The 21480-nt window shown below is 32.3% G+C and overlaps 3 protein-coding genes across 5 annotated transcripts in view; 1 reads left to right on the forward strand and 2 right to left on the reverse strand.

Annotated features, from left to right (window-relative positions):
• The window catches only part of LOC123682282 (oxysterol-binding protein-related protein 9), a 77432-nt gene that overhangs the window by 20480 nt on the left and 35472 nt on the right, over window positions 1–21480 (forward strand). Inside the window, exon 1 of one of the 2 annotated variants that reach the window (XM_045621927.1) lies at window positions 17691–18083. The exons of the other annotated variant lie outside the window; for it this stretch is intronic. The gene's annotated coding sequence lies outside the window, so the exon portion shown is untranslated. Of the gene's footprint in view, window positions 1–17690; window positions 18084–21480 lie in introns of those variants that run through there. 2 annotated transcript variants of the gene reach the window in all.
• On the reverse strand, window positions 181–6098 carry LOC123685360 (adhesion G-protein coupled receptor D1-like). The gene is made up of 2 exons (XM_045625367.1): window positions 5435–6098; window positions 181–2067 (listed from the first exon to the last, which is right to left on the reverse strand). The coding sequence occupies exons 1-2, from the start codon at window positions 5489–5491 to the stop codon at window positions 631–633; spliced, it is 1494 nt and encodes a 497-aa protein (XP_045481323.1). The 5' UTR covers window positions 5492–6098; the 3' UTR covers window positions 181–630.
• On the reverse strand, window positions 13515–20549 carry LOC123684099. Of its 2 annotated transcripts, none has more exons than XM_045624356.1 (2): window positions 20047–20549; window positions 13515–15328 (listed from the first exon to the last, which is right to left on the reverse strand). In XM_045624356.1, the coding sequence occupies exons 1-2, from the start codon at window positions 20113–20115 to the stop codon at window positions 13652–13654; spliced, it is 1746 nt and encodes a 581-aa protein (XP_045480312.1). In that variant the 5' UTR covers window positions 20116–20549; the 3' UTR covers window positions 13515–13651. The 2 variants fall into 2 exon arrangements, with proteins under 2 accessions (XP_045480312.1, XP_045479570.1); XM_045623614.1 differs by lacking the exon at window positions 20047–20549 and adding an exon at window positions 17395–17503.

Consider the following 21480-nt stretch of genomic DNA (forward strand, 5'->3'; position numbering starts at 1 on the left):
AACCTAATCTTATTTTTATGTGTGATATTAATATTTTTTAATACTTTTCATACCACATCGATGAAAAATATATTTCTATAATATGCTCCCTCAAATTTTCAAATTACTCTCCTAAAAAAAACAATAGTAGTATCGGTTGAATTTTTCTTATTTGTTTCTTGTAAAATAAAACTACACTAATTCTATCATTTATATTTTATTTTATGAAGACGACATTGAGAATTGGAAATGTTATTACTCTTTCATATTATTTCGAATTTTTCTTCAATACCATATCCCGATATCAATATAGAATTTGGAATGGAATTCATTAGCGAACTGTAAATGTCAAAGTATTTAGGATTTTGTCTTTTGTCGAAATATTACACCAATGTGTAAAATAGCGAAAATTTTATTTATATAAGATCATTTGTACTAGGTTTATATTAATAAACCTAGTAAAAATGATCTTATATGAATAAAATTTTCGATATTTTACACATTGGTGTAATATTTCTCAAATTGTTGGGAAGCATTCTCTTGAATAATTCGTTACGAGTTCTTAGATAGAGAGAATTTCTCCATTCTTCCGGATACATGATGATTTCTTCAGATAAAATTTTTCGCTGTATATTTTTCTCATTGATAAAATTATTTAATTCTCAGAAATCCTCTCGAATATTCGTACAAGAACTTTCTATAAATCAATCTGTTCTGTTCGTTCATGATTCCAAACACGAAAAATAGCATAAAACCTTGTGACGACTGAGTAAACAAAAATAAATATATAAAAATCTTTTTCGAGGTTATATCCGCTAATATGATGTGAAACCAACTGAAGTCCAATATAAAGAACAAGAAGAATATTAATTTGACTTCCATCGATAGACTCTTTCTATGTTTGATATATTTGTTTTTCCCGAAAACCAAATTTTTTATTATAAGTATAAGAAGGGTGGAATTTATCAACAAAATCAAAAACTCTGGTAAACCAAATGTGAGGTAGTTTGCGAGTTCAGTATTCGAACGGTGATATAATATCCATACAAAAATAGGAATTATTGGTAAAATATAAGCTATTGAGCATAATTTGAGTATAAAGTGATTGGGTTCGTTATCAAAGACCTTCACAAATCTTCTATACTGCAAGTATGCTATTATGGAAGTCCAACACGATTCCACCAGGGAGAAATAATGAAAAGCTATGGACTGTAAGTAGCACGAAAAAGGGGAAACGATCATTAAACAGGAAAAAACATGCAGAATGAATTGGACGAATATAGAAAAAGCAAAATGTATCAAGATAAGATTACCTCTTTCTGACCTGTAAGTCCTAGAAACTATACAGCTCAAAAAAATTATGCACAAGCATATAAAAGATACGCAGTAAAAGGTTCCAATAAAATATGAGGAACCATCCTTTTGAATCCATAACATTATCATTTCTATCTGAAGAGCGCTTTTTGGAATAAAATCGAAACTGCCAATACAACACTTCTTATTGTGGTATTGAAGATAATGATCCGAAATGAATATACAAATCGAATTCTCAATATCTTGAATGTTCTCTTCATTTATATGATTCAAATGTTTACAAATTTTAATCAAAACATCATTTTCTGAAATATTCTTGGAATATTTTGTCACAATAATGTATCTTTCACCTATTTGTCTTTTCACTTCGCATTCGTTCGATTCATTAAACCCAATATTTCTGGTATTCATTGCGAGATCAAAATTTTTATCTCGCTTGCAGAAAGTATTGAGATGATTCAAAATCTTCATAGAGTTGACATCAAATTTATCGACCATTATATTGCAATTGTTTTCCTCTAAAATTAATGTGAACAGGTAGTTCACTGGCATCAGATAGCAACTGGATTTCTCCCCCTGGGAATGTGATATTTCAAGTTGGATCGAAAACTTTTCTTCTGTTTCAACCGACGAATCTTTGACGTTGCCATGTGCAACATTTTCTTTGTGTATTGTCCTACTGATATCCTTTTGCTGTTGTATTGCTGTTGGAAGTAAGAGTTGCTCCGATAGCACTTGTACTTTCAAAGTGCAGTATTTGATGTTGCATAAAACCTGGAAGGAAATAATTTGTTGAAATAATTTTGGTTTACCTGATTTCAATGTACTCGGAGACAGAGACTAGATCTGCATATTACTAATCTTACTAACGCATTTTTGAGTGCTCCCCGAATAGGTCCTTCTATCTCAAACGATAAGGTTGGACTCACTAATGACGAATCCATCCTCAAATTTGATTCTTGCCGTCCTGGCACGGATATGCGAGCGGAAAAGAAATAGTAGTGGATTATTCCGCACGCAAATATTGAACACCCAATTATCGTCAAAGATGAGTATGGTAACGAGATGCAGAATTACGTCTGTCATTTATGTGTATGTGAATAATTAATCAAATCTTTATTAATTAATTAATCAATTTATTTCAAGCGCTTGTAGCCAAAACATATTGTTCCTAACTCTTGCGCCAAATATCTTTCTCACACTTAACTGCTTGATCGAACGGTAGTTGCGTTCGGCAAAGTACCACTTTCCGCACTTGTTAGGAAAATAACTATTTCTACAAGCGTGCGCTTTCAACTCTTATTTCAAGTCATAAAGAGTAACTCTCCCACACAGTGCGGGAAAATATCTGCTATTTCTTTTCCGCACGCCTATGCTGCGAAAAAAAATAACAGTGGACTTTTCGGAACGCAAGTACTGAATAATAATAGTTATTTATAATACAAGTGCAGAAGGCATTGATATTCTTCCACGAGTTCAAAATTCAAAAACGAGCCACGAAGTGGCGAGTTTTTGAATGAACGAGTGGTAGAATGAGCCATTGAATTTTTATTGAAATCAATGAAATATTTCCATAAATATCATTTAGTGATTTTTGCATTGAAAAATGTTGGTTGGCAGAACTAATTTCTTTAAGGCAAATTGATGAATTGACAGATAAAGCCGTGGCGGAAAGTTCGGAGTACCAACATATAATAATAAAATATAACCATGAAAACTGTGCGTTTCTGATATATTCTCGCACGATTTCGTTCTACAAGATGTGGAAGATGAATGGAATAACCACAGAATTGGAGAAATTAAATTATATCATGTCTCTTTACACCGAACGCCCAATTAACGTTAAGGATGAGATAACTATGGTAACGACACGCAGAATTACGTCTGTCATTCATGTGTATGTATCTTTTGAGTTGATTTCAAGTGTTTGTCGAAAAAATGTTTTTCCCAACTCTTACGGAAATTGTTTCCCCCACGCTCAACTGCTAGATCTGCAGTTGTGTACTGGAATGTACCACTTTTCGCACTTTTAAGGAAAATAACTATTAATCGTAAGTTCAGTGAAGAAGACGTCTGAAAGATGAAAATAAATCGAATATCTTTTGGTTGCGCTTGTAGTTAATTTGAAAACCGAAAATCGCTTTCATCTCCAAAACGGCCCATTCAGGAACCCTTGTTTATAGAAAATTCTTACTTATTTTAATCTCTCTAATCAGCTCCTAAAATATTGAAACTTTGTTTTTCAACACTGTGTATACAGTGTGATTAAAAATTCGGTATCAAAATTTTGGGGGCGTAATATTTAGGTCAAAATAAGACTTTCTTCTCTATAAAGATGTGTCCGATAACGCTTCGTTACCGAACTGTTGGAAAAAGTATTCACTAATACACAGATGATGATTTTAATCGTTTATTATCAAATTCTATAGCAAGTCTCTCTCTCTAAGCAAGCTCAATTCAGAAGGGCTGAATCTCTAAGGTTATGTCCCTGTCGTTTGCTCTCGATCATTGAAGATCTATATTCTTGTTCTTTTTCTCGATGGCCTCGTCACGCACAGACTCGCAGCGCTGCCGTGACGATATGAAGTAATACTTCAAGTGTAGGGTAATGTTGGTTGTCTCTCTCGTAATTTGTTCGGATGAAGTAATATTCTAACACGAACTACAGAGCGGTTTTTTTCAAAGCTCTTTCAGTTTTTGAGATATTGTGATCAAATTTCGTTAGGTTTCTTATTTTGCTTTTAGGCAACGTTCAATTGAGATCACAAACCAAATATGTAGCGTTTTTTGTTTTCATTGTGATGATAGGTTTTCACCTTTGTTAAAAATTTTAATTAAATGTAGGGAAATACAAAAATGATTTTATCTACAATTCCTCATTTCAAGCTATTTGACTGAATTTGGTCTATTTGCGGTACGTAATGAAACTCAACTCACATTTCATTACGTAACCCATTTTTTCAGAGAATTCAGGCTCTGAAGAACTTATACTGTACCTATACCCGAACTGCTTCTTCTATATAGGATGGAAGTCTTTTTGAATCACTTATTCCGACCAAATACCAACCAAAAATTTCTCTTCAGAGACAAACCAACTTGATACACGTCCAAGTAGCTCTCAATGTAATAAACATATTTCGATGATCTCAGGGGAAATTATTTCAACATTTGTACAACGTTGTGTTCATTTTTTATTCATTATAGGCAGTCGCAGGTAAAATGTTGCTTTATACATGTATGATAATGCATCATTAATATATTCGAGTGCTTACATAACTCGTGTTACGCACTCATTTGCAACTTACACACTCATATTCATATTAATGATGCCTTTATCCCCCTTGTATAGTAAATAGCTATTACCTTCTTCCCGATAACGATCGCAGATGCATAAAAATTACAAGACAAAAAATATGAACAAAACAAAGACTCGCCCTATACAAGGTGAGTCTTTGACTTGTACATATGTTTCAACTGAAGATTCCTGATGTCAAAAGAAACACTTTTTCCCTTCACTATTTTTTCCGATTAGATTTTTTTCTCATTATGGAATTTTATGTTTGGAAAAGATTCATAACATCAATAAAGGACTTTATTCCGAAAATCATTCCTTTTGATTCCATTCCATTTGCGAGATATAACAAAAAATGTAATTTTTTTCTGGATTTTCAACCGAGCCGAATCGGAAAAAATTGTGAAGAAAAACTTGTTTATTTTGACCTCAAGAATCTTTGATTCCACTTTATGTACAAGTCAAAGACCCTTCCTGTATGTAAAGGGTGATTCAAAATTCAGTATCAAGATTTCAGGGGCATAATTTTCAGGTCAAAATAATTTTTTTTCCATGAATATGTGTCCGCAAACGCTTTGTTACCGAAATCATGATTTTTTTAGTTTTTTCTTCATAGCGCTTTCAATTTTCTGGATATTATGATCAAATTCGGAATATAGGTTACTCAAAAAAAAAACCTAAAACTAAAAAAAAATTTGAAGATTTGACTCTCTGTAACGCGGTAAAGAAGCTTTGGCGGACACATGTTTACGTTTACATGTCTTATTATTATGGAAATAATGCGCCCCTACAATCTTGATACTGGATTTCTAATCATCCTGTATAACTTTCAAATTATAAAATACATACCAGGAACAGAGAAATAACCAATTTTATTGAGCTTTCAGTTCGAGTAATAGCCATCATTTTTTATTTTTCTTTCACGCACTTCCACACCTATCCACCTCCATATTTTCATTGTTGTAAGCTGTGAGTATCCAATGTAAAATCCATTATATTTATCATTTCCAACATTTGCATTATGTTATCTATTTCCCATCAAATACAGGCACTGGAAGATAATTAGACACTTTGTCCACTTAACTGGATCAACGTTCGGAAATGGAATAGATCTATGAGCTTTCAGATTTCTGTTCACTAATCCATAATTCGTTTAAAAATAGATCGAGTTTTGGTTTTTCAACACTTCGTTATTTCGCGATGGTGAATTTTATGAATTCGATTGGAGCCATTGTGTTTATTTTGGCAGGCTTTCGGCTCATTAGATTGAAAGAGGATCGAATCAATAATTCTGTAATGGGTATTTTCCGTTTATCTAGGTACCAATCCACTTCATTATAAAAATAGAAGAAGGTCTCGATCGATAAGATTCAACTCGGTGTTGATGAATACGTGGTCAAATCCGAGGATGTTCGCCTGTCCGGCCGTAAATACGATAACTATCGAACGTAAAAACCGAGAAACATATAATTTTCAGGGTATGTTCAGATGCCGCGGTTACCTAAATTCTTTAATGGGCAAAATCCGACTAGGGGTTCCGTAATTTGTGTCCCCTTTTTTTCCAAAACTGTGAATTCGATCATGATGTAAAGGATGATGAATGTAAAAAAACATTTTATGTTTCGTTAAGAATTCAATCTCGATCGAATAACTTAAACCATAGAATATACAGGTAGAATATCAACAAAAAAAGGGAAAATATTTTGGATGTTGAAAAATAATAATTTCAAGCATTAATTGGTTGAGGCTTTCGGTACTATCGTTTAATTTTACTTAGTGCTGGTATTATAAGAGTACGGTTGAAGCGAAAGCTCGCCCAACGGCTAATTGAGATTCAACCGACAGTTGAAACGGAGCAGGTATTATAAGTTATTTTTGGTGTCGATTGTACAACCATCGGTTTTGGTCGATTTATTTTGGTTGGCTGCACTGCTCGTTCAGTTCTGATAGTTTTCTCATAGATTTTCTAGTTTGAACACAGAAAGAAAAAAACTTATAGGTCTGTATGCCTCTATGTCTATAACCTCAAAATTCTGCTTAATAGACATGTTTAACATAATAATATTCAATTTTTATGAGCAATAGATCGAAATTTCTATATAAGAATATTAGGCTTGATTTGTGTGATTAGATAATAATAATAATAATAATAAATGTATTTGTGGTCATCGATCCTTCAGCCAAAAATAAGTTTTATTACATTATGAAAATACAAACAAAAAAGTTACATAATATAAACTTAAGCAACATTCAAGGCGTTCAGTTCTTGCCATACTGTGCATGTGGAAAATTATCTTTGTGGAGGCGGATCACATTGCACCATATCATGTACCGGGTTTTTCACCATAATTTGACCCCCCCTTTAACTTTTGTACTAAAAGAGGTACAAAAAAATGTTTTCCACAAAAGTTTCACGAAATCGACTAGTGTTTTTTGAAATGATTTCACAACACGAAATATATACAGGGTGGGCAACATATTGATTGCAACTTTTTCATTTTTTCAAACGGAACACCCTGTATATTTTTCTATATTTGACTAGCTCTTTTTCCCCTGATTTCGAATATATAACATATGTTTGGCCTATCTCTCTCATTCTGAATACCACAGAGTTTCAAATTTCAAGAACCACCCGGCAAGCTAAGTGTTCAGTTTTCAAGTGGCTGCGATAATTCGAAATGCCATTTTTTGAGTTGGCATATATGACATACGTTTGTCATTGAATCATTGAATGAAACTATTCATCGAATATACACTATAGAAGCGGAAAAAATTGAAATATTTTCACTCTATGTGAAGAACAATAAAAATAAGAAAGCTACAAGGAGAGAATATATAGAGTTGCATCCAAATCATCCAATTCCAATTTTTAGTGAGAAACGTAGGTCATATTGTTGCCAACGAGATAACTCAAAAAAGGGCATTTTGAGTTATCGCAGCCTACCGCTTGAAAACTGATTATTGAGCATGCCAGGTGGTTCTTAAAATTTGAAACTCTATGATACTCAGAATAAGAGAGATAGACCAAACATATGTTATATATTCGAAGTCAGGGGAAAAAGAGCTAGTCAAATATAGAAGAATATACAGGGTGTTCCATTTGAAAAAATGAAGTTGATATCAATATGTTGCTCACTCTGTATATATTTCGTTTTGTGAAAACATTTTAGAAAACACTAGTAAATTTCGTGAAACTTTTGTAGAAAACATTTTTTTGTACCTCTTCTAGTAACAAAGTTAAAGAGGGGGTCAAATTATGGTGAAAAACCCGGTACATCTTTCAAGTCTTGTAGTCTCTTCATGAATTTCTTATTTAGTTTTTCCATACGTTGTTCGATCGGTTCTACTTTGTTAATTCATATAAGAGATCATTGGGCGGGTTGTGTAGTCGGTTCCTGGGATGTCTCAGCCTGGTGACTGCTTTTATAGATTATGTTTCAGCTACTTGTAGTATTTTCAACACTGATTCCTTACAATTTGCAAACAAGCGATGTGCATATTCAATCATTGGCCGGCATATGGTTTTATATATTATGGAAGCAGCTTTCATGTCAATGCCCTAGTCTTTGTAAGTTAAGCATCTAAAATGTTTTACTCTGCTGATAGCTTTCCTTTTCATATTGTTGGTATGGAGTCGTAAATTAGCTCTATTGGCCACTTGAATACCTAAGTATTGTATTGATGGAGAAGGTTTTACTTTTTTATTGTTTATGGATATTGATGGGGATGTTTGATTGATGTTGTGATTGAATATTATTATCAACTGGGATTTCTCCGGATTTACTCTCCACTTGGATAGCCATGATGTGATGTCATCCAGGTGTAATTGTAGTTTTTCCATACAACCTTCAATGTTCGCTCATGAGAAATAGCCATCGTGTCGTCAGCGTATTATAGAGTGTATTGGTTGCCTTGCTGAGTTGGGTTAATATTGCTGCAGTTAATATTGAAAAGGAGTGGAGATAATGATGATCCCTGTGGTGTACCCTTCATGGAGATGAAGGAATCAGATAGTGCATCATTGATTTTGATCCTCAGTTTTCTGTTTTCAAGATACGACTTTAATAGATGGATAAGATGGGAAGGAACATTCTATCTGTAAAGTTTGTATAGTAATCCTTTCATCCAGACGCAATCAAATGCTTTTTTATGTCGATGCTCACTGCTGCTGTTTTTTTGTTATTCAACTGTGCGTTTTGTATATTAGGGAAGAATATCATGAGTGGTTGTACAGTAGATTTGTTTTTACGGAAGCCGAATTGATGTTTAGGTATTGAATGATGTGTATGTTTTTCTAATTTAGTTTTGACTATCTTTTCAAGTAATTTGCCTAGAACTGGTAAGGGGGTTATTGGTCGATAGTTTCTACTTTTGAATGATCTCGATTAGTTTTTCCTATGAGAATGATAGTTCCAGACTTCCATATTTGTGGGAATATACTGCTATGTATGCACCATTTGTGTATCTCAATAATGTGTGAATGAATGAGCTGATTTAATTTCTTCACGATCTTCCAAGGAATGTTATCTGCTCCTGGCGAGCTGCTTTTAGACTTGTGCAGGATTTCAAAATATGTACTCTCTTCTATTTCAAAAGTTGTGTTATTCACCTCTTCGGAGAAGTAATTTCTGTACCAACTCTCAACTTCCTCTTCCATTTTAGTATCAAATTTTGGATCCATATCGTATTGATATTTTTTCCTAAGATAATGTGCAAATATTTCTGTCTTTTCCGTGTAGATAATAATATTTCTTATTTCAGATTTTTACATTTTTTGTATAAAAATGAGATGACGTCCTTATCAAACATAATTGAATTATCATGAATTCTCGAATATGAAATAATCCACCTAAGTGTAGGGTTCGAACTGAACCATAACTAATTTCTTATATTTACACAAATTATAACAGCATTTGATATATGATTGGGTAACTTGTTATAAAATTTCAAACACACAATACGGACCTTTCTCCGCAGTGGATATTTTGTTGGTAAAAACAGTCAACCATCTTTTATAATACCGTCCTTTAAGAGGGATTACCACCACTTTTTATTCGCGTATCACTCAGACTTAGGCCCAGTTTCACCAAACAGCACTTGATCCCAGATTGATTAAACTCCGCTTGTTACTAAAGCAGGCTTAACAGTGTTTTCTGTTTCACCATGCATCAACCCGTCCGAAGATCATCGCGATTAACCAAATCGCGATTGAATAGTCAAACCATTTGGCAACGTTGTGAACAAGAAGTTATATAGTGTTCTGTATCGTATTAGCAGTGATGACCACCATTGGCGCTAGGTGTCAGGTGTCATTCATTCATAACTCATAACATTTCAAAACATTTGTCATCTTGTAAACAAAAAACAAAGTTAATTTTTGCCGAAAATGTCGAGTGATGTACTTCGAAATGTCGGAAACTTACAGAAGTTAAAAAGAAATTATCCCATTTCACAAAACCACACATTCTGGAAAAAAAAACTATATACAGTCCATTCAGGAATTATTGACATCGAAGTAGGCCATGAACGTCTAGTCGCGGCTTTATTTCTGGTTACAAAAATATCACTAAAAATTGCTATGGTTCATCATATAAATAACCAGTTTAAATTATTTTAATAATTTTTCATCCCAAACATCCTGACTTTTCGAAATTACGATTATTACGAGGGGACGCATACAGTCATGATTTCATAAAATGAAATTCAGATTATATAACGTAAAAATATAGTGTAATTAATAATTATAGTGAAAAGCTATCTCATTTCAAGGAAATCCAATGAAGAGATATCTATTCATTTAAGAGTCGCCCATGAAAGATCCCATTGAAGATCATTAAAATATGCATATTCCTTTTCACCGAAGGCTCTTCAAAAATAGTTGCATTACTGATGGACACTGGATACCAACCTGCTTGCAAAATTCTTATCAAATAACTCTTATGGATCATTTTAACTGTGGTGTCTAAACTGCTGAAGAAAACAGAAAAAACTGTTTGATAAATTTAAATAGTGTAGCTTAGTGAATGGAAGAGCCATATCATAATAAGACAGAACTAAAATTCAAAGAATCCATTTAGTATATGAAAAATTTTGACATCACAGTTGTAGTGTATTTTCAAAATTGGAACCAACTTATCAGCCGATGTGTGAATTACTTTCTAAAGTCACTATTTATTGAAACTGTTCATGACATGAATGATTGATTAAACTTGTATGAAAAATATAGGTACTATTTGTACTCGAGTTTTCTGTTTTTTATTGAAATGCTTTTTTTTTTTTTACTAGTTTCTATTAAATTACATAAATTATTTTGCCCATAACAGCTTTAACTCACTCACTAAAAGCATTTTTGCATGAAATTATTTTTAATTTGTGAATTTTAAAATTTTATTGCATTCTATTATTATCTTCAAGTCGGTAAGAGGTGAAGAAATTCTTGAAGTTAGTCTTCTGAATATATTTTTGGATTAAATACTCAGTAAAAATTCTATAGAGCAATTGGAATTTATTAGATTTTTGGATTACTCATTGAAGAACAAAAAACAGATATAACAATACTTAATTTCAATATAGAATATAAATAAACTATAGATGCAATGCCAAGACTTTGTTTAGCAATCCGATTATAAAATAATTCTCTCTTCATAAATTTATATAATCCTCATGATCAACACTGTCAAAACAAAACATCCAGGTGAAAATCCAAATATCCAGCATTCAAAATAGTGCTCCTTTTACTTTTACCCTTGAATATACTTGAAAAACATTTTGTTTTCTTTCTAGAGTCCACTGTTGAATAATGCTGGCATTTTCAAATAACCAAGTTTCCTCCATATAAATGAATTTCACATTTTGTTTCAAATATTCTCTGTATTCACCATAAAATCGTACTCAACTTATTATATTTTTCTGTTTATCAATAAGAATTTTCCTTTTATTAACTGTTTTGAATTTGTTAACAATTAAGTTTATGTAATGTTGACGTTGATTGATGAAAACCCAGATTCTTTTTTGGTCAAATTTTATCCAGACTGATATATTGGTTGCTTTTGGTAATAATCAAATCATCCAATGATTCTTTGAAGGTGAAATCCTATTGCACAGATTTTCTTCCACTAATAATTCAGGCTGTAATGACTTGTCTTCTTCTTTTTTCAAACAGTACTGTGAGAAATACTCAAATAAACTAATCAATATGTGTTTGAAATTGATACAACTTTTAAGTTTCAAAATATCTTCGATCAAAACCAATAACACAAACAAACTGAAATCTAACCTCCTGTCAATGACATTTCCAATGCCAACCCGAAATCTGAAATTCAAAATGTTACTGAATGAGCCAGTACCAACTTAATTTCGATTTTCCAAAGCCACCCGGGATGTCAATAATTCCTGAATGGACTGTAAGTAATTTTATTAACTTATTTATTTTTATTAACAAGTTTAACTGCTTCTTAAATAATATTTCAATCAAACATATCATTAAATTATTCTTTGCAATAAATTTCATAAAACACAAAAACAAAGTTTACGTGTATTTTAAATGGGAAATATTGAGCCTATACATATAGTCATATTTTGATAAAATTGATCCAAAAATTAGAAATTTCCGGAAAAATAATTACATAGACAAGAGTTCCATACTGATAAATAATTATTAATCTCAACTTGAAAGGTTATAATCCTCCGAAAATGGCCGATTAGTGCTAAATTGCTAATCGATTGGTCGATTAAATGGCGCTTTGGAATGTGGTGAAACGCTACATTACATTAATCGTGATCTAAGGCCTCACTTAAGAGCCAAGTCAAGATTAAAGCGTTTGGTGAAACTGGGCCTTAAAAACCAATTCATTTCCCCTCTGGAGCTCCTGCGATGACCGAACTTTGTACGGTGTACGAAGTTGTACATTCACTTCTTTCTTTTTTCGGATTGAATAAGTAGAGGGTAGCATTGTACAACGATTTTCACCAAATTATAATATAAGTTTGTTTCACGAATATTTTGAAAATATATCAGTTTTGTCCGAGGTTTTTACCTGTTGAACGTTGAAATGTATCGTGCCCCGTTCATATATCCTCTGCTAATACTGAGATTCATCGACACATGCTTCATTGTATGAAATTAACAAATTGTATTGCTCTCAAAAAATATATATTTATGTGAAAACCCAATAAAAGTCGGTGATTTGTTAGAAGAAATATCTCTAATTTCATTTTGAATTGAGCAACTAGGTGGTGCTGGTGGTCCTTCAACAAGTAACAATTTCAAGCTTCATGCAAAATTGGTTTATATAGATTTCTCAACAATCCCAACGAATATTTAATTACAATTCATGAAATTTATTATCGAATTTCAGGTTTTTTTCTGTAATTCTGTGTTTTCCGGAAGTCCCAGACTACTCCACACAGTAGAAATGGTTTTTCCTCACTTATAATTCGATAACTCTCAAAGTTTTCATTTTAAGTGAAGAATATGCTTGAGTTATCCCTTTTTTCCAAGTAAAATCGATTAAAATATTGAATAATATAGGTTCTAATTCGAAAATCTTGAGTTTTGATGAATTTGAGTTGTCCAACTTCATGATCTTCTGATAAACACCCTGTACATTTTTGTTCCAAACCGAAAAAAGTTTTATAATACTACTTATTTGCAAAATTGAAAACAAAAAAGGTTCATTCGAAAAAAAATTTTGTGCAGAAATATTCAAAAAACGTCCTTTGTTTCATAAGAATCCCATTAACTCATAAACCGTTGAGATTTTACCCGAGGTTTGGGTATCGTATATTGCTGAAATTTTCATCGAAAAATCTATCTAATGATGCAATAATATACTGAATTCGATCCATTGGAAAGAAAACTCTCATAAGAAGACGGAAGCTACTAGGCAAAAAATATCAAAATGACATTTTTTTTCACAAAAATTTCAGGAACGTTCAGCAACCTTTTATTAATATATGTACAATGGATTTGCTTATAATTATCGATTTTCATAGTCATTGTAGTTTGTCCAGTAAGATACTGCAAAAAGTGATTCATTTGACAAAAAAAAAAATTTTCGGTTCACATCAAATCGGTAGTGAAATCCTGTTTTTCATCATTTTCAGCCATCTAATATACATTTTTCTGCTACATTTATTTCTGACAACAAATACAACAAATAGTAGAACACCTTGCAAAGAATGGCTCGTCACAAAAATCAGGGCAAGAATATCAACATTGAACATGTCGGCTATAATTGCAACTATCAGATTAAGATCGAGTAAAAAAAATAACACGAAGGCTAATTTTACTTCAAGAAGTGCACTTCTTTGATAAATTTCTGTTTTTTTTCGCAGCAAATGTTGAAAAATCAGGATGAAAAATATGAAATTGATCAGGAGAGTGAACATCAGTGGCAGAGAAACGCTATATTTCAATAAATAAGTGTTAATGAGGGAACACATCTTGAATTTATCAATGCAGATTGTAGCATTTTTATGGATTGAAAAAACAAGAACGAGTGATGCGAATATAATTATAATGGGCATGAACCATGCGAAAATAATAAGCTTAGTCAAAAAATAGCCATTTTTCTCATTGAAAACCTGGACGTACCTCCTATATTGCATATAGGCTATTACAGAAGTCCAGAAAAATTGGACTAAAGTGAAATAATGGCACAATATGGTAATTGTCGAGCATAACCCCTCATCAATTCCCGAAAAATCTGAAACGAAGTGTAAAATGATCTGAGAGAATATGGACATAGTGAAATTTATCAATATAATATTGCTCCTTCTCTGACGCCATTGTTGTGAAAATTTTGCAGTGAGGAAGATGAGTAAAAGGGAGCAGCATGATAGAGTATAATTGAAGCTTATAAAAATAACAAAAAGTGAATTACTCTTCAACTTTCCACTGATAACCAAGCTGTAAAAAAATGGAATTTTGGAAGAACAAAAACTGGGCTTAACCATCTCATTAATATCTTCTACAATGTTACGAATATTGAATTCTCCAGAATGTTTGGATAATAATAAACGAAATGGAATTTTGGACGAACAAAAACTTGGCTTAACCATCTCATTAATATATTTCCCAATATTGCGGAGATTGAATTCTCCAGAACCTTTGGATAATAAAGAACGAATTTTTAGAGAGACATTCCTGGGTTTCTCACTACTCCAAAATGTTTTATGTCGATGCGGTATCTTTGTTATCATTCTTGTATTGTTAATCGTCAAATAATATCTGAAAATGGCGTGTTGCTGATTTGTTATATCACGCATTTCAGTTCCGCTTTTATTTAGGAAAAAAGTAACTGTCAGCCAATGTTGTATTCCTCTTAGCTCTAAGTTTTCAAAATCCTTAATCTTATTCATAATTCCATTCAGATCTTGCGCATCGGAAATTGCCCAATTGAAAACAGTCTGTTCTGCAAAAATCGTTATTTTTTTTTCTTGTGATAAATAAAGCATTATATGGCTTATCTGACAGGAGTTTGAAGATTTAAACGAAAAATCTAATATTAAATTCACAGGTACAAAGACATCGTGAATTGAACCCGGAAAGCCATTCGATCGTTCCTCCACTGATATTTTTTTTTTAGAATGTTCAACTTCGTCTACTACAGCTTTCTTGATTTGCACATTTCCTTCTTGCTGGGGATAATTTTTTTGGGTTACATATGTGTCATAGAATGTTAATGTGTTAATGGTATCTTCTTTCATCTGATGAGTCCCATCACACTGTGACGCCTTCCCCTGTGGAAACAGTCATAATTAGTTTTTCTGCAAATTCTATACCGAAAAACGTTTCTGAGAAGTAAAACGCATTATGTGTTTATAAAATTCATATTAATATAATAAATCCGCTGTTTGTTCGTCACATCATAATATTTACACATGACGATCATGGAAAGAATACAGGCTGATTTTTATTCCCGAAAATCTCCATTAAAATTTATGAGAAATAAAAATTATATTATATAATTTTTTTTATGGGGTCAACTACAAAAAGCCTCCAAATTTTGTGCCAATTCTCCCACCTCCCATTCTACAGGGTGTCCCGTAAAGACCACGTCAAACCGAGGGAAAATGTAGATCAAAGGATAACCCACCTGCTATGACAAAATTCCTATAATAAAAGTCTTACCGTTTTCGAGATATTTTTTTTTTTTTTGAAAATAATGAATTTTTGCCCCTTTCAATAGTTTTGCCCTTACGGTTGGTACAATTTTACATCTTTCTGGTTAATTTTTTCAGTAAAATATTGCTGAAGAATGATTTTAACGTTTACATTAAAAACATCCCCCGAAAATTTCAAAGGGGGGCTATGAGAAATATTTTTATTGGAAATTTTGGTAGTGGATTATTTTGTTCATGAAATTCAGCCCATTGTAGTGGAAAAGAAATGTACCGAGGTACTGCTGTACATTACACCAATAAATTGTCTATTTTATAGTGATTTCAAAGAGGTATCATACAAGTCATTTGTTATTCAAAGAAAAAAGATATGGCTGTTTTTTCCAAATTGGTACGTTTCTGACAAAATCAAGTTTGTCAATTTTGTTAAGAATTCTTCGATGTTGCATTACTTAGTGAACAATGGCAATTTTTTACGTGCGAAAACATAATGTAATGTGCTGGGCATCCATCATGTTGAAACCACAGACTACGTCGCAGCGCCAGTGGCACATCTTCCAATAAAATGGGCAGCTGGTTGGTTAAAAATTCCAAATAATTGTTTCCGTTCAGTGATGGCGGCAGTTCGATCGGGCCCAAAATTGCACCATTAAATATTCCTGTCCAAAAATTGATCTTGAATCGATATTGTGATCTATCTTCTCTCACCTCGTGTAGATTTATGATATTCCAGCTATGCAAATTGTGGAGATTCATGTACTCGTCGCTCCAAATGATCTTATTAAAAAATCTGGATTTGCATGATGTTTTCCAAAATTTGCCGGCAAAATTGAATTTCGTTGAGGTGAATAATTATGCGAGTAATATTTTCGCACGTAAACAATTGCCATTGTTCACTAAGTAATGCAACATCGAAGATTTCTCAACAGAATTGACAAACTTGATTTTGTCAGAAACGTACCCATTTGGAAAAAAACACCCATATCTTTTTTTTTGAATAACAAATGACTTTGAAATCACTATAAAATAGACAATTTATTGGTGTAATGTGCAGCAGTAGCTCGGTACATTTTTGTTTCACTACGATGGGCTAAACTCCATGAACAAAATAATCCACTACCAAAATTTCCAATAAAAATATTTCTCATAGCCCCCCTTTAAAATTTTCGGGGGATGTTTTTAATGTACACGTTAAAATCATTCTTCAGCAATATTTCACTGAAAAAATTAACCAGAAAGATGTAAAATTGTACCAACCGTAAGGGCAAAACTATTGAAAGGGGCAAAAATTCATTATTTTCAAAAAAAAAAATATCTCGAAAACGGTAAGACTTTCATCATGGGAATTTTGTGTTAGCAGGTAGGTTATCCTTTGATCTACATTCTCCCTCGGTTTGACGTGGTCTTTACGGGACACCCTGTATATCAAACCATCATATGAAGCAGAAATTGATAGCATGAAAAGGCCCCAGTTATGGCATAAATATAAACTGAATTTCAACCGAACTGAACAACATAGAATGGAGCCGGGGGTGGGAAATAATAATTTTAAGTTATATCTCGCTAACGGTTTCATCAAAGGAAATGATTTTCGAAATCGGAATATATTTTTTCATTGATATGTTGAATCTTCTCGGAACACAAAAATTAACAACATAACCAACCACCAACCAACCAAGCAGTACCTGCTCCGATGTTAACACAGAAGTTTCTTCTCCCGATGAAGAATCTTGCAATCGCGTGTAACAATCGAAATATTCATAGTATATTGTAAACATAAAAATACAACTTCTATATGATGTGTGGAAGAAATCTTAATGAAACAAACCAGCACAAAAAAAAATCACCTTATTTATATTGAACCATGAAAAAATATCACATTTAATAACAAATTAAGAACTAATTGGGATTACAAACATGTGTTCCGCTGAAAACATTTGGCATTTAACAGTAGCTAATGTCGAATGCAAAATCGTAAGAATTTTCCATACGTTCAATGTGTAAACATCGGCTTCCAAATAATTCGAAAGCATAGTGTTGATTTTCGTCTTTGTGGAATACCTAATGTTTTCATCCCTCTTTCAATGAGGATAATAAGGAATTCTGTTTATATTGGTTTGTGTTATTTATTATACAGGCGGCTAAGTAAAGGCGGTTTGGAGATTTTTATTGCAGGGAATGTTGACAAACGCAGCGGAGTGAAACAACCTTATTTTTAAAAATCAAGGATGAAATAAGAAAAAAAGGACAGGAAACTGGGCCGAATTGCCGCCCCTCCAATAGAGGCGCCTGAAACGGTGTTTAACCCTTACATCGGCCCTGACCATTGCATTCCATTGAATTATCAGAAATTCGAAGAACCCAACTCTTAAGTGTAAGTTGAACACTCATTAACCTTTCTCACTAGGGTTTTCACTTTCAGTTTGCTTTTGTGGGGGAATCGCTTGATAGAGCCTTCAAATTTTAGGAAGAAATCATCTTATGGCAATTTGGAATAAACTCACTTTTTTCCACGAAAAAATTATAGTTTTTGTTTTAAATCACCTTGAAAATTGGGAGATTTTTCAATCGTATATAAATTATTACTATGATGAATTTCAAAAAATTTTTCAATATCATAGAAAATTTTACTAAAACACTCCCTTCAGCCAATTGCCATTTATTGCTTTCTTATTGGTAATATATATATATATATATATATATATATATATATATATATATATATATATATATATATATATATATATATATATATATATATATTAATTGATATCCTGAATTTTCAAATTGAAATCACTAGAACGCATAATTTTGTTTTGGGAAACTCTAAAGAGGTTGTACGAATTTTTTCAATAAAAGTAAAAATTCCCGAAATTTTTAAATTCATTATTGAAATACTTGAGATATGATTAAAAAACCTCTCGATTTTGGAAGAGATATAGAACAAAAACTTTTAATTAATGACAAAATCAGCGAGTTTATTCTAAGCTGCCTCACGAAGGTTTCTTAAAAAAATTGAAAGAATCTATCAAGCGATTTCCGTATAGAATGAAAATGAATACGCACTGAAGAATCTAGTGAAAAAGGCAGTGTACACCCTTAAAGAATATTCGACCATTTTGAAGAATGAAAGTATTCCTTCATTTTCTTGTATGATGCGCCGTTTTGGAGTAATATGATCTTAAAAAAATATAAAATCAAAAAAATTTTAGTGAGTTCACGTATCAATTAGATTTGACTATAACGTAAAGAATGTAATTGAGAAGCGAGAAGCCCACCTGTAAAATAAAAAAAACAATGCCAGAAGTTCAAGAATAATTACAGGGAAAAAATAAGCGATTCTGTTATAAAAATTTTTATGGTTTACATTGAAAAAAAAACACAAGATTGTATTATGATTTCAAAACTGATAGCAATAAAAAATAAATTATTACACCAATGGATTCTACTGAAAAAAGTACCTGAAGAATTATTTGTTTCACATTTATAGCGCCAGTAATAAGGAAGTTATGAGAACCTTGAATTTCACGCCATTTTCCAATTTTCTCCCATAGCTTGAAAATAAATTGAATTTATGAGGTTGTGGTTTTCACCAAATCAATTCTCCCAAAAATCGGATCCGAAAATGTGCCATTCATTTTTTTTTTCTTGTTCGAAGGGATTCTGAGATCCCCTCACTAGACAACGAATTTGGGACACCCGATACAGGGTATTTTTTCAATAATCTGAAATTATCACAATGACAACACTGTATTTTGAAAAAAGTGTTGATATTATTGAATGTATCCACTCATTTTGTATTTCACTGAAAAATTCATCGGAATCGTATAAGCCATACCAAAATGAATCAAAGTAGAACACAAATCACCCTGAGTCTCAATTAAACTTATTTTCAACCAATTTGAACATCAATTATAGGAGGAAAAGGAAGGTTGATTTGTAAATTAAATATACTGAAATTAGAGCGAATTTTTGGGTTAATTAGGCTATTGAATTATAACATAAAATATCCTCTTGATAAACTCGACCACCACTCTTTTCAGATAAAGGGATATTACAGCGGATTTAGGCAATAATTTTAATGTCAATATTGTAAAAGATATACTCATTGATATCAACTGCAGGTGATCTCCAATTTTCACACCCATTTATTTCCTTTACACCTTCCAATGCATTAAGCGTTTATGATTTAAAATGTCCTCTTAAACTGGTTATTTTAAAAAATCGCATTATTGGCAAAAATACATGGTTATTTTCTATCAAATTTAACTCTATTCGTCTATATCTGTTTCTTCCGTCCGCAACTTCACATATATCTTTTTTTACGTGAAACTCACCAATAAAACGAAGACTATCATTGCTATCCAATGAACTGTACTTCGGTGTTTCATTTTCCACAATGCCATCGATAGTCATATCCGAGGCTGTGTTTCTGGCTTTCACGGAGTTATCTGTTTCGAAAAATATGGAAAGCTTTTCCATTATCTCGTCAAAATTGGATTGGTGATTGATGGCAGCTTGTCTAGAACTTAATTATACGTACTGCATTAATCCTAATAAGTTTCATTAATAAAACTGCGTGCCTGAAATTACTCTCGATCGAGATTAAGAGCGAATAGAAAAAGCATGTAATTTTTAGTGGAATGGGCATAAGAAAATTAAATTGAACTTTGTTCACTGTGGAATTGGCGTGATTGAAAGATCTCTCAAAAGTTCATGACCTCACGTCATTACATTTCTCATTTTTTATATTTTATTATTAGCATTCGATCGCTCGTCATAGCTTTAAATGGTTATTCTATTTATACACGCAAAATCTCGCCCCGATCAGATCATTAAGCACTATAATATCTAGTAATTCTTCTCCAATATTTTCCATGGATTTTCTATAGTTCTGATAATGTGATCAGCTCGAAATTTAGCGCATATGCAGCTTGAAATTGTTATTTAATGTGGAAACTCTAGCGGTTCTCTGACCACGGAAATATTGGGTATTTGTCTTTCGATGTTGTTCTTGAATTTTCTATGGGTCTGGTTAAGTTATCAACATGAAATTTCGCTTGAAATGGTTATTCCATATACATATTTCACAAAATTCGGCGTCAAGCAAGAATCAGTATTCTGGTCATCAGAAAAATATTTTAGAAAATCATGTTTTTTCAAATTATATATATTGTATTTTTTATTTGAGAAAATGCACACCCTGTGATGATTTTTGAGATCTTGTTCGTACAAATCATTCCTTCCTTAATTCTATTTTTCCTATTTAACCCTGATAAGATCTTCTGTAACCTATAATTCTAATCCAACCAACTGCTCCAGCTTGGGCGATAATATTACTTTTTCCGAACCAAGTATTCAAAATTAATATTTCGCCCAACTTTATCTGACTTTACTGACAAAAATTGTACCATATTAGTCTGACCACTAACTTCCAAAGTTAGCGCATTTCAAGGATTCGAAACGGAACAACACTCACAACATAATTGCATAGAATGGAAAGAAATAATTTAAAGTATTTCAAAAACGGATATTGCGGATTCAGAAGAATCTACAATGAATGTCCCAAATTACCAAATATCTCTGAAAATTTTCCACGACTATTTGCCTTCATTTTCCCATATCTTGGAAACTTCCTCAAAATTAACTTCAATAACACCAAGAACATTCTCAAGTTTGAACGAATTCAAACCAACCTTCAAGGAAACGACCAGTGAAAAACAAACCACGTTTGAGCTTCAACCTGCGAGTCAGTAGTCCAAAATTTTCTT

Source organism: Harmonia axyridis, chromosome 1 (assembly GCF_914767665.1).
Source record: "Harmonia axyridis chromosome 1, icHarAxyr1.1, whole genome shotgun sequence".
NCBI lineage: Eukaryota > Metazoa > Arthropoda > Insecta > Coleoptera > Coccinellidae > Harmonia > Harmonia axyridis.